The sequence below is a fragment of the Miniopterus schreibersii genome, assembly GCF_964146895.1.
Source record: "Miniopterus schreibersii genome assembly, chromosome: 2".
Lineage (NCBI taxonomy): Eukaryota > Metazoa > Chordata > Mammalia > Chiroptera > Miniopteridae > Miniopterus > Miniopterus schreibersii.
In genome coordinates this window covers 21383151-21396229 of record NC_138102.1, presented here as the reverse complement: position 1 = coordinate 21396229, position 13079 = coordinate 21383151, and the positions used below count along the sequence as shown (strand labels likewise).

The following is a 13079-nucleotide window of genomic DNA, read 5'->3' as shown; positions in this document are numbered from 1 at the left end:
ACAAAAATTCATAGACACAGGCAACATTATGGTGTTTACCACAGGGAAGGGGGTATAGTAAAGGGGGTAAAATACATAGTGATGGAAGAAGATTTGACTTGGGGTGGTGGGCACACAATGCAACACACAGATAATGTATCATAGAATTGTACACTTGAAACCTATATAATTTTATTAAGCAATATCACCCCAATAAATGTAATAAAAAATAAATTAAATTAAATAATAGAATTACCATATGGTCATCATTTCCACTTCTGGGTATACTGATCCAAAGAAATCCAAAACAGTAATTTGAAAATATACTTGCATGCCTATGTTCATTTCAACATTATGTACAATAGCCAAGATATGGAAGGCACCTACGTGTCCATTGACAAATAAATGATTAAAGATATGTGGAATCTAAAGAACAAAATAAACTAATGAACAAAATAGAACCAGTAACATAGAAGCATGGAACAGACACGAATCTCACAGGGAAGGCGGGGGTAGGTGGGTGGCTTGAGATTAACCAACGAATTTATATGCATAACTCCTGGACACAGATAATAGTGTGGTGAAGGCCTGGGGGGGGTGGGAATAAAAGGGGTCAATGGGAAAAAAGGGGGACATCTGTAATACTTTCAACAGTAAAGATAAAAATTTTTTTAAAACGATGAGTTACATATATACAATGGAATATGGAATATTACTCAGGAATAAAAATATAAAATAAAATCTTGCCATTTGCTACAACATGGGTGGACCTAGAAAGTGTTGTGGAAAGTGGCGGGTGCCTGAGGGGAGGGAGGAGAGTGTGACTACATAAAGAAGGTGAAGGGATTCACTAAGGAACATAGATGCATACTGCACGGACACAGAAAATAGTTTACTGAAGGCCAAGGGAGGGGGGAGACAGTGGTAGGTGGAGGTTGGCAAAGACAGAGAGGGATGGGGGACAGCTGCAATATATCAACATTAAAAATTTTTAATTAGCAAAAATGATGAATAAATAAATGTTAAAAAATAAGTGAAATAATTCACACAAATACAAATACCATATGATTTCACTTACAAGTGGAATCTAAAAAAATAAATAAATAAACAAAACAGAAACACACTCTTAGATACAGAAAAGAAATTGATGGTTGCCAGTTTGGAGGGAGGGAAAAAATGAGTTTAAAGTGGGTTGGGATTACAATGTACAAATTGCCACTTAAAAAAACAGCAACCATAGGGATATAAACTACCGCATAGGTGTGAAACTTGAGAAAGAAGATACGCACTAAAAAGGGTTCCTGTTGGCTAACTAGGCACAGATTTTAAAAAACAGAGCCTAGCAGCCATTTCTACACAGGGACCTCTCATGCAAACTGCACTTCAGAGAGAAGTCTGAACTTAACCTGCATGAATTGTGATTCTACCATCTGAGCCAGCCCTTATAAAGGAGTTCTTGGAATCCCCTTTCAACCCAGAGCTGTGCAGCTCTGACCAACCAGTGTGGCTCTATTCTGACCAATGAGCACAATGCCTTTTGGACCAATCAAACTGCAAGGATTTGGAATCCTCATTTGCATGAGGATGGAATAATCAGGGACCAAGGGAGACCATTTCTGTCTACATAAGCCAGCTCCCCTCTGGCTCAGGAAGCACATTCCTTTTCCAGGGAAGACTGAAGACTGTGTTTCCCTGGCTGAACTGAAAAACCTAAAATGTCTTGCTGGAGCAGAGCCGACTTGCATAGGCCAGAGCAGACTGGCACAGAATGCAGCAGACCAAAGCCCAGTGGAACACAGTGCAGTGCAATGAGACTGGCAAGGAGCAGAGCAAAGAAGAGCCGACAAGCTGGAGAGGGGCCTGGCCCCAAGGGCTGCCTGGCCCCAGGGCTGCCTCAAAGCTGTGCTGTTTTCACAGCTGTGCTGTACTACAGTTGAGCTGTTTGGCACTGAATAAAGTTTTCTTCTTCACTGCACCCCAAATTGGGGATTCCAGTTGGTGTTGAATTGATGCCAAAAAACATTGGTTGACATAGGGAACATAGTAATATTGTAATAATTATATATGGTATCACATGGGTACTTGACTTATGAGAGGGGATTACTTGGTACGTTATATAAATGTCTAATCACTATTTTGTACACATGAAAATAATGTAAGATTGTATGTTAACTGTAATTGGGAAACTCAAACAAACTTTGGAAATAATATACATATATAAAAGCTTAAATTAAACAATTGGAAATGTATAGTTTTCAAATATACGTGAAAGTTTTATAACTACTGACTCATATTAGGCCAAAAAACAGGTCTTTGGATATAAAACATAGTATCATGTAGATCACATTTTCCACCACAGTGCAGTTAAGTTATAGTAGACTTGATAAGTATTTTGACAATGTTATTTTTACTTAGAAGGATAACTAGACTGTGATGATATAAGATAATAATCTTGTTCTACATAAATTTACACTGGAAAAAAATTAAGCTCCATGATGCTATTTACAACTTGCAAATGGAGAGAGCACAAGTGATAATGGGATACCATATTTATAAATCTAAGTAGAGAGAATATAGGTGTTCTTTGTGTTAATCTAATCTTTGTAACTTTTTAACCTCTTAAAAGTGAAGATAAAGATAACTTAGATGAACAAAAGCTGAAGATAATTCAACAGGCTACACGGAAATATCAGAAACAAAGAACCAGAAGAAAAATAAATTGTTTTGGAAATGGTAAATATGTGAAAAAAAATGAAATACTTTTTTTATTTCCTTAAATTTTTTATACATGCCACGACTGAAAGTTCAATTTCAAGTAATTTATTTTGTGGTATATAATGCATGGAGGAGTAAAATATAATAACATCACAAAGGTGCTAAATGGAACTTTATTGTTGTAAAGGCTTTACATTATATATGAAGGGTTGTAACATTAATTCTACATCATGATAAGTAAGGAATATTCATTGGAACCTCTAGAGCAGGGATAGGGAACCTTTTTTCTGCCAAGGGCCATCTGGATATTTTAACATCATTTACTCCTAGATTTAGTGAATTTTGAGTCCCATCTGCAGTTGCCTTGGCAGGGCCAGATGAAATGATTTTGTGGTCCCTATATGGCCCGTGGGCTGGAAGTTCCCCACTCCTGCTGTAGAGAACCCACTGGTTTGAGGGGTGGGAATGAAAAGCTTTAGTAGAAAACAAACAAGAGAGAAAAATAAATGCTAAAATAACCCACTAATCCAAGTGTAGCAAAGGAGGAACAAAGTAGTAAACAATGGATTGAACAAAGAGAACACTAGTAGGAGAGTAGTACTTCACCTATACCCATAGGTATCAGCACTTTTAATAAACATAAGTCAACTAAATCTTCTAATGAAAAGGCAGGGATTATCTGATGGGGTAGAGAAAAAATACCTATCAATAGGCTGTTTACAGAATCATACTTTAAAATTAAAGACAGATAACTTGAACACAAAAAGAGGGATATTATTTTAAAAAAACAAACACAAAACTCTTCAGAGGTTTTTTTGCAGGATAATATTTGCATTCAAAATGCCTTCTCTTGTTATTGGAACAGTAAGAAGGCATATACCTACTGGAAACAGGAAAGTAAGCTGTCTAGATTTAATTTTAGCAACCTCTTGGGGTGGCTGTGGTATAGCATAATTCCAATGCCTATGATCCTGGTTTGGGTGCCAAATAGTATTATTCCCATGTAACAACAACAAAAAAATCTAAATGCCTTCAAAGGGGGTTAGCTCATAAAACAGATTAAATTATATTAAATATATTGATTGGACAATATATAAACATTAATATTAAATTGAAGTAACACATCAATAACGCATAAAATAGTTTACAAAATAGCATGTATAAAACAAAGGTATTTGAGCCCTGGGAAGTTTGGCTCAGAGGTTGGAGCACTGGTCCCTGGACTGAAGGTCCTGAGTTCCATTCCCTGGCCATAGTCAGGGCGCGTGCAGGAGGCAACGAGTTGGTGTGTTTCTCTCACATCAATGTTTCTCTCTCTCTCTCTCAGAAAAAGTAATGGAAAATATATCCTCGAGTGAGGATTAAAAAATAAAATAAAGCAAAGGTACAAAAATATACACACTGCGTGTATTATTAAAAGAGGAAAACATATGCATGTAATTTATCTCCTGGAAAATAAAATTATACCTACTTGTTCTTCATTATTTTGTCCATCTATTCTTCCCTATTACTGTTTTTATTAAACATTATTTAAAGCTCTTAATATTTCCTTTTATGAACAAAATATAGAACAGTATGGCAGTCATTGAGAGATCTCATGGAAAAATGTCAGTGATAAATGGACAAATCAGATGTTTTTACTTCCTATCCATATGACTTTGTGAAAAATTTCCATAACTAAATGAACATTCCTATGAATAAGTCTTCCTGTCATTCACATCTAGAACTTCCACAGGGGAACCCAAATGTTTATAAAGCATAAAATAATCTTATAAAATACTCAATAACAAGGATCACCAATTGAGTATTACATGAAATAGCTTGTTTTAAAACAGAAATCAATTTAAGAAAGAAAATTTCACCACAATTTGTGGTGGATTCAGAAATATCTGCAGCTAGTTATAATCCAATAGATTATAGTGTAGTAGAAGCCTTCCAGACATACAAGTTATACATTGTTACTAGAATTCTATACTGATTTAGATGTCAATACCGTAAATACTGGTCCCCTATTTCGATGAAGAGGAGATTGACATTTCTTTATGCCCTGCTGTACTGAGGTACATATTTTGAACACAGTAAAATATATCTGTACTGCAAAGAAAGCATGTTTCTTTTTCTTATTCCCTCTGCATTTAAACACAAAACAAAGATATGATGAAACGTATCAATAATGCGTACCAAGGCTTTATCCATAATGACTTGTATTTTCAGAGTTCTTTTCAATAGTGCAACATCTGATTTTTTCTGTGAAACGGGACATGAATTAAATAAAACATTTTTAAAATTATTATATTGTTTGTAATTATGTACATTACATACATACACACAGAGAGGTATAGATGAATAGATAGATAAATACAGATACATAAAGATACAGATAACAGGAAAATAAGAGGATGGATGCTAACTAAATAAGCAGGTGAGCTTCCAAACAAATATTTTAGGAACAAGTCAGAAGCTTTTACTTTATATTTTTTATAATTAGAATCCTCAGAAAAAGTTACTGCAATGAGGGAGAAGTCATATTTCCTTCCTCTCAAAACGTTCCTCTAGGTTCCTCTCCCAACCTTCAAGCTAACAGACTCCCATCAACTTTCCACCAAGCACTGCCTCTATTTTCTCATTATTTTTATACTTTTAATTATTTATATTAACTTTATTGTGGCTGACACCCAATAAAATGCATCCAGTTTAAGTACACAGTTATATGCATTGGTATTAATGTATACAGCCATGTAACTATTCCATAAGTAAAACAAAGAATGATCCCATTACCCTCTTCCAAGTCAATAGCCTACATGGCTCAAGGAAACCAATGATCTGCTTTTTTCAACATAGGTTACAACGATCTATTCTAGAATTTCATATAAATAGAATTATATGGCATGTACTCATTTCTATCTGGTTTCTTTCATTCTGCATTCATATGTGTTGTGATTATTAGTAATTCATTAGTTTTGCTCTAAGTAGTGTGCTATTGAAGATATACATTGCAACTTGTTTATACATTTACCTGTTGATCATCTGGCTTATGCAGACAGTTTAGCTATTATAAATAAAGCTGTTATAAATATTAATATTTATACAAGTCTTTGTGCAGTTTTTTCTTTCATTTTTCTTGGTACTTAGAAATGGAATACCTGAGTCATATAACAATTGTGGGTGTGTAAAGTGATCCGAAAGTGCCAGATTGTTTGCTAAAGTCATTTGATCATTCTGCATTTTCACCAAGAATTAAGTGCCAATGGTTTCACATTGTTGCCTACATTTGGTAATGGTATTAATTCTAGAATCGTTGAAAGATTTTGAAAAACAGGTTATATGTAAAACTCTTAAAACAATACGCGGCACCTATCAGGCAGTATTTGAATATAAAATAATATCAACATTGGCTTTCATTCGCTTTAAATTCTGTATTTTCCTACATTGTTTGAATTTATATTCATCCATATGGGCCATGTTTATTTCCTTCTGATTATAGTTTATATTTTAGAATACATGGAGTTCCTTCAAGTCAAACCTTCCTTGAACAAAGAAAGATTAGTGACATATTATACTTTGGGTTACAGTATAAGAAATGGCCACTTATCCAAGAATGATATTTGCTCCATCTCCAAGAGAAGAGATGTCAATGAGAACAGCTGTCCTAGCTCACATGTATCAATGTGGAGAACTACTCTTTTCCCTTTACTTCTGACTACATTCATGTAGTCTAGTGGGGAACTCTTAGGGACCTTGAGTCAAAGCCAGGAAAGGAATCAACCAGAATTTTATTCACCTTGGTCTCTGCACTAAAAAGACATGAGCCACCCGCCCCGGCATGGCTTAGTGGTTGAGCATTGACCTAGGATCTGGGCGATTGGGGTTCGATTCCCGGTCAGGGCACATGCTCAGGTTGCAGTCTCAATCCCTAGTTGGGGGCGTGCAGGAGGCAGCCAATCAATGACTCTCTCATCATTGATTTTTCTATCTCTCTCTCCCTCTCCTTTCCTCTCTCTGAAATCAATAAAGATATATTTAAAAAAATTTAAAAATAAAGACATGAGCTTTAAGTTACACACTGAGGGCTGGACATTGTTTGCTTAAAAATGTAGTGGTATTTGACCCAACAGTGATTCTCATGAACAATACAGATTGAGGGCAGCTGCTTACACAGTTGTTCTACCTTTTCACTTGGTTAAAAGTTCACTGTATTTGGCAACTATTCTTTGTAAATTTGGTTGTGATTGTGGCTGGCTACTGCTCTCCTTCATGATGACATTAGAATATTTACTTTTAAGTTTATCTGTGGTTTATTTGTTTTATACATTAGGAAGGACAGACATTTCACATTAGGGAGGAAAGAGTGGTTTCAATTTTAAAAAACTGCAATTATGGCCCAGCCAGGCGAGGCTCAGTGGTTGAGCCTGGACCTAGGATCCAGGCGATCGGGGTTCGATTCCCGGTCAGGGAACATGCCCGAGTTGCAGGCTGCAGCAGATCAATGACTCTCTCATCATTGATGTTTCTATCTCTCTCTCTCCCTCTCCCTTCCTTTCTCTGAAATCAATAGAGATATATTTTTTAAAATAAAATTAAAAATAAATAAAAAATTAAAAATCGCAATTATGTAGTTCTGGCCGGGTACAGAATTACAGGCTGGAAATTACTTTGACTCATTTTAAGGAATTGGAGAGATACTGCCTTTTAGCTTCCAGTATGGCTGCTGAGAAATTTCATGCCATTCTGTATCTTATTCGTGTATAAGAAACCAGGTTTTTTTATATCAGTCAAAAAACTCAAATAATTCTGAGAATTCCTCTTGGATTGTTTTCTGATTTACTCTACTGAAATTTTTTTTATCTTTATTGTTGAAAATATTACACATATCTGTTTTTTTCTCCAATTGGTCCCCTCCATCCTGCATCCACTCCACACCCCAGGCCTTCACCACACTATTTTCTGTGTCCATGGATTATGCATATATGCATATAAGTTCCTTGATTCATCTCTCCCTAGCCCCTAAACCCCGCCTTCCCACTGAGATTCATCAGTCTGTTCCATGCTCCTGTGTCTCTGGATCTATTTTGTTCCTCAGTCTGTTTTGTTTAACAGATTCCACATATGAGTGAGATCATGTAAAACTGAATCAGGAAGAATCAGAAAACCTGAATAGGCTAATAACAACTGATGAAATCAAAGCAGCAATAAAAAAAACTCCCAGCAAACAAAAGCCCTGCTCCAGACGGCTTCATAGGGAAGCTTTCTAATTCCTTAAGTTGTAGCGTCAGAGAGTTTGCTAAAAACTTTTCTTGCTTTTTGAGGTAGGCCGGCAGTGCTATGAACTTCCCTCTTAGGACTGCTTTCACTGTGTCTTGTAGACTTTGGGTTGTTGTGTGTTCATTTTCATTTGTTTCCAGGAAGTTTTTTATTTCTTTCGTGATCTTATTGGTAACCCATTCATTGTTTAATAACATGCTATTTAGCCTCCATGTGTTTGAATGTTTTTGAGTGTTTTTTCTGTAGTTGATTTCTAATTTCATGCCCTTGTGATATGAGATGCTTGATATGATTTCAATATTCTTGAACTTGTAGAGACTTGTTTTGTGTCCTAACATGTGGTCTATCTTTGAGAATGACCCGTGTGCACTTGAGAGGAATGTATATTCTGCAGCTTTGGGGTGAAATGTTCTGTAAATATCAATTAAATCTATCTGATCTAGTGTGCCATTTAATCACTGTTTGTGTTGACTTTTTGTCTGGAAGACCTATCCAGTGAAGACAGTGGGGTGTTGAAGTCCATGAATATGACTGTATTGTTGTTGATCTCTCCCTTAAAGTTCTTAAGGTTATTATTGATAGGTTCTTATTTATTGCCATTCTAATTCTTTATGCCTATATTTCTCTATTTCTTCTTACTACAGCAGTCCCTTTAACATTTCTTGCAATGCTTCTATTTCTACTTCTAATTACAGCAGTTCCTTTAACATCTCCTGCGGTGCTGGTTTGGTGGTGATAAACTCCTTTACCCTTTTTTTTTTTTGTCTGGGAAGCTCTATTTCACCATCTATCTTGAATGATAATCTTACTGGATAGAGTACTCTTGCTTTCAGATCCTTGTTTTGCATTACCTTGAATACTTCATGCCATTCCCTTCTGGCCTGTAAAGTTTCTGATGAGAAATCGGCTGACAGCCTTATGGGAACTCCTTTGGAAGTAACAGATTGCTTTTCTCTTGCTGCCTTTACAATTCTCCCTGTCATGAATTTTTGGCATTTTAATTATGATGTGTCTGGGCACGTGACTCTTTGGATTCTTCCTGCTTGGGGCTCTCTGTGCCTCCTGAACTTGTGTGACTTTTCCTTCACCAGGTTAGGGAAGTTTTCTGGCATTATTTCTTCAAACAGGTTCTCTAACCCTTGCTTACTTTCGACCTCCTCTGGCACTCCTATGGTGTGAATATTGTTCTATTTCATGTTGTCCCACAGCTCCCTTAGACTGTCCTCCTGACCTTTGTTTTTTCTTTTCAGATCTCTGATTGATTTTTTCTACCAGGTCTTTTAATTCACTGATCCGATCCTCAGCCTCCTCTAATCTGCTATTTATTTCTTCCAATGTATTCTTTATTTCTATGTTGTTCTTCATTTCCTTCATACTTTCCATATCTTTTTCCATGTTGTTGAGCACCCTTACATTCAGTATTCTGAACTCTATATCTGATAGGTTATTTATCTCCATTTCATTTAGCTCTTTTTCTGGAGACTTCTCTGGTTCTTTAATTTGGAACTTTTTTTTTTTGTCTCCCCATTTTGACTGGGTATTTGGGTTTGTTTCTATGTATTAGGCAGACCTGCTAGGACTCTCAGTGTTTTTGCATGGTCTCTGGTGCAGGCCAATGTCAGACACTATTTGTGATTGGCCTTGAGTACCCCGTCCCGTTTGGAGCTACCAACAACCCATCGCTTGAGGTAACCTCTGTTGGGGCTGGGTGCGTTTGGACAGGCCCAAGATGCACACCAAAGTCTCCTTTTCCAACGCCCAGGTCCAGAAGCAGATCAGGCAAAGATTCAAACCACTCTGAGTTCTGCCTCTGCCTGCAGGATGATTAATATGATTCTCTTAAAGAGCCTCAGGCTGTAGACACTCCATAGGGTGGGGCAGCTGATTGTTATCAGTCTCTTAATGAGACTCAGGCTGTAGAAACTCCACGGAGGAGGGCAAGAGGCTTTCCAGAGTGTGGGACAATTGCTTCTCCCTCAGGCAAAAGCTGCTTGGAAGGTGAATGTCTGCCTCTGTAGAATGGGGAAATGACTTTGCACAGGAATCCAAAGGGGTGCCCTCTGAGCTCTATCTCCAGAGTCCACAACCCTAGATTCTCCTCACATAGCTCCAGTCCACTCTGCCTGACCCCAAGATGAGTGGCTGCACATGAAACTTTGTGCATTGGCTCTTTAAGAGGGTGCCTGCATTTCCAGCTGCCTCTCCCTGGCTGATAGAAACCCTGCTGCTTTTCACAGCCAGATGTTATTTGGGCACCTTTCTCAGTTCTGGTGCTCTTGGCTGGGAAGCCCAGACTGGGGTTTAGTCCTCAGAGTCCTCACTGGGAACCTCTCACAGCTGAGATATGCCTCTGGACCTTCAGCTGCTGCCTGTGGGAGCCCAGCCAGCCCTCTCACATCCACACTTCCCACCAGCCTCTATGCAGTCTCCACATTTCCTCCTTAGTTATGAAGTTGCTCTCCAGCTCATCTTCAGTTGCAGTTGATTATTCAGGACGGTTTGTCTATATTTTAGTTGTAAATCCAGATTGGCCCCGGGGAGAGTGTCAGTCTAGCTTTGACTCAGTCTGCCACGATCTTTAATCTCTCAAGTGAATTTTCTCTAATTTATTCAAATCAATTTTCTCCAGTATGACTGGAACTCCTACTATATCACTCATATTTATATTTTAATTTAATTTCTTATCTATCAGATTTCCAGATCCTGCACTTATCTTTGTACTTTACCTTTTGTGTGCTCTCTAGAATTTTATCTTGTGAACTTTATATTGACTTTGTACATTTCTATTATTATGTTTTTAATTTCCAAGAACTGTTATCTGCTGAATGTCATTTTATACTGTTATTATTTTATAATGAAATATTTTACCTTACCTCTCTAAGAATCTTTTATTTTCCTTTTTCCTTTTTTTTTTTTTACCTTCTACATTTTTTGGAGTCTCAACCTTTAAAATTTTTATTTTTTTCATGTCTCTATCTTCCACATTAAATTGTTTCATCATATGTCTGCTGCCCCTTCATATCAGGAATTGAGCATTTACCAGCTTTTACCAACATCTTTGACCACATACAGAGTTTAGGAGCTGTTGTCTTCACAGAGCATAATTTGTCTGTGTTGTATGTTGGAAAAACCCTGCTTTCAATGTGGTCAATTTTGATTCCTTGGCTGATGTGATCCCTCCTGGAATGGTAATTTCAATACACTTCTTAGAATGTGTAAGCCTGGGTCCAAACATCCAGTGTGCTAAGTTGAATTTAGTCACACTAGTTTCAGATTGGTATTTCTCCTCTGTTGTGAGATACAATAGGACATTTTTGCCTGGTGTCCTGTTTCACAGACTCCCCAAAGGAAACAGCCTTTAATTACCTATCAGCCTACAACAGAGACATTGATTAGGGGAAGAAATCAGGATCCCTAAATACTTACAGAACTTATATTTAACCAATTCTCTTCATAGGTCCACTTTTAAAATCACTTCCTAAGGAAGCTGGACATGCAAGTCCAGAAATATTTCAGTAGTACTGCAGTATATATCAAGTTTCCTATAGCTTATCCCAATTGCCAGTTTATGATTCCAATTTTGGGGGCCTAAATCAGCTAGCTACCTCTGATATTCAACTTCCAGTGTTATTACTCATCTCCTATTCTGTTTCTGTTTATATGTTTATGCCATTTAAAAAATCCCTTTCTACTTTAGTGGGCTTTAAGGGCAGTGGTAAACGCATGTGTCCAATATACTTTTATTGCATTTTGTTTGATTTCAATTCCATTTTTAATTGTGGTTATAATGAAATTATTCACCCTGTTTCTAAGTTTGTGTTTCCTTTCATAAATGTAAAAGGTGCCTAAAATATAGCTTTTTATATTATTTTATTTCTTTAAAAAACCTATTATATTAAAAATGTTCATTTTATTTGTGCTATTTAAAGCACTAGTGCATGTAAAATATGCTGAATTAAGCCTATACATTTAAGCCTATCAAATTCAGAATGAAAAGCAACTATTGAGTTCCCCTGTGTGAGAACGAATTCAAAAACACATGCCAACACCTAATTATCTCCATTCCTGCAGTGATATCCCTGGTTTCGTCTAGGTTGTGAAATTCTTGTCTCTCTTTTATTTAAAGATTACATTTAGTTTTATATCTGAACCCTTCTAATTACTTCCAATTATTTTGCTCTACTACATTAGAAAATATGGCTAGTAAATATTAATCGTAGTAGGAGTGACATTTATTGATTGCTTATTTTCTCCACATGTTATGCTAAGTTATTTCCATTTATAAACTTATTTGACCTGTGAAATAATTGTAATAGTTAGATATTATTTTCCTTATTGGCTTTTTAGAGATGAAAATGTAAACACAGGAAGATTTTTTTACTCCCCAAGTTAATGTGGCTATGGACTGACAGACTGGGATTTCAAACCATGGCAGCTGGGACTATATGTTATATCTCTCTCTCTCTTTCAATCCCTCTCTTATTGATGATTCTTTGGAGTGGGGTAGCTGCAAGAGAAGTATTATTTGTCTTTCCCAAAGCATGTTCCCCCTTCAGGTATTCCCTTTGCCACAGAAGAGTCTTCATAGAATCCTTCAAAGGTTTTTTAACTACTTTATGTGATAGAGCTCTACTTCAGTTGCATAATTGCCTTAAGTTGTGTCCAGTGTTGTATTGCAACATGCAGGTATTTTCCTGAGCTGCCATAAGGGTTGGGGTCAAATCTTAGTTTCATTAAAAATGAAACTTTTGTCTCTACATATGATTAAGTTTCATCATTTTTATGGATTTCTGAAACAACCATTTTATTAATTGTACTGGAACCAATACCTTTGCCAAAATAAATAAAAGCAAATTAGAGCAACAATGAGAGGCAGTTTATCGTAAATTAAATTCCCGTTTTATTCATTGCTATTTGTTTGGCTTCTCTTTAACATGAGATCCAATTTGATGAGAACATGTGATTTATTTAACCACTAACGGTAAAATGAAAAATTGTATAAATATTCTTAAGGAGGAAGGTTAAAAAGGAAGTCAAAAAACCTTTGAAAATAATGTCTACTTTTACATGCAACTATTTATAGGCAAAGTGTTAGTTTTAAAAAATTTGTCACATTGCCCTAG

General features: G+C 36.4%; 1 protein-coding gene across 3 annotated transcripts in view; it reads right to left on the bottom strand.

The window, feature by feature from the left end:
- The window catches only part of LOC308553267 (A disintegrin and metallopeptidase domain 3-like), a 99285-nt gene that overhangs the window by 66490 nt on the left and 19716 nt on the right, over positions 1-13079 (bottom strand). For all 3 annotated transcript variants that reach the window (XM_081129075.1, XM_081129076.1, XM_081129077.1), the window contains exon 7: positions 4876-4941. In XM_081129075.1, the coding sequence (XP_080985201.1) occupies positions 4876-4941 (66 nt within the window). The remainder of the gene's footprint in view (positions 1-4875; positions 4942-13079) is intronic.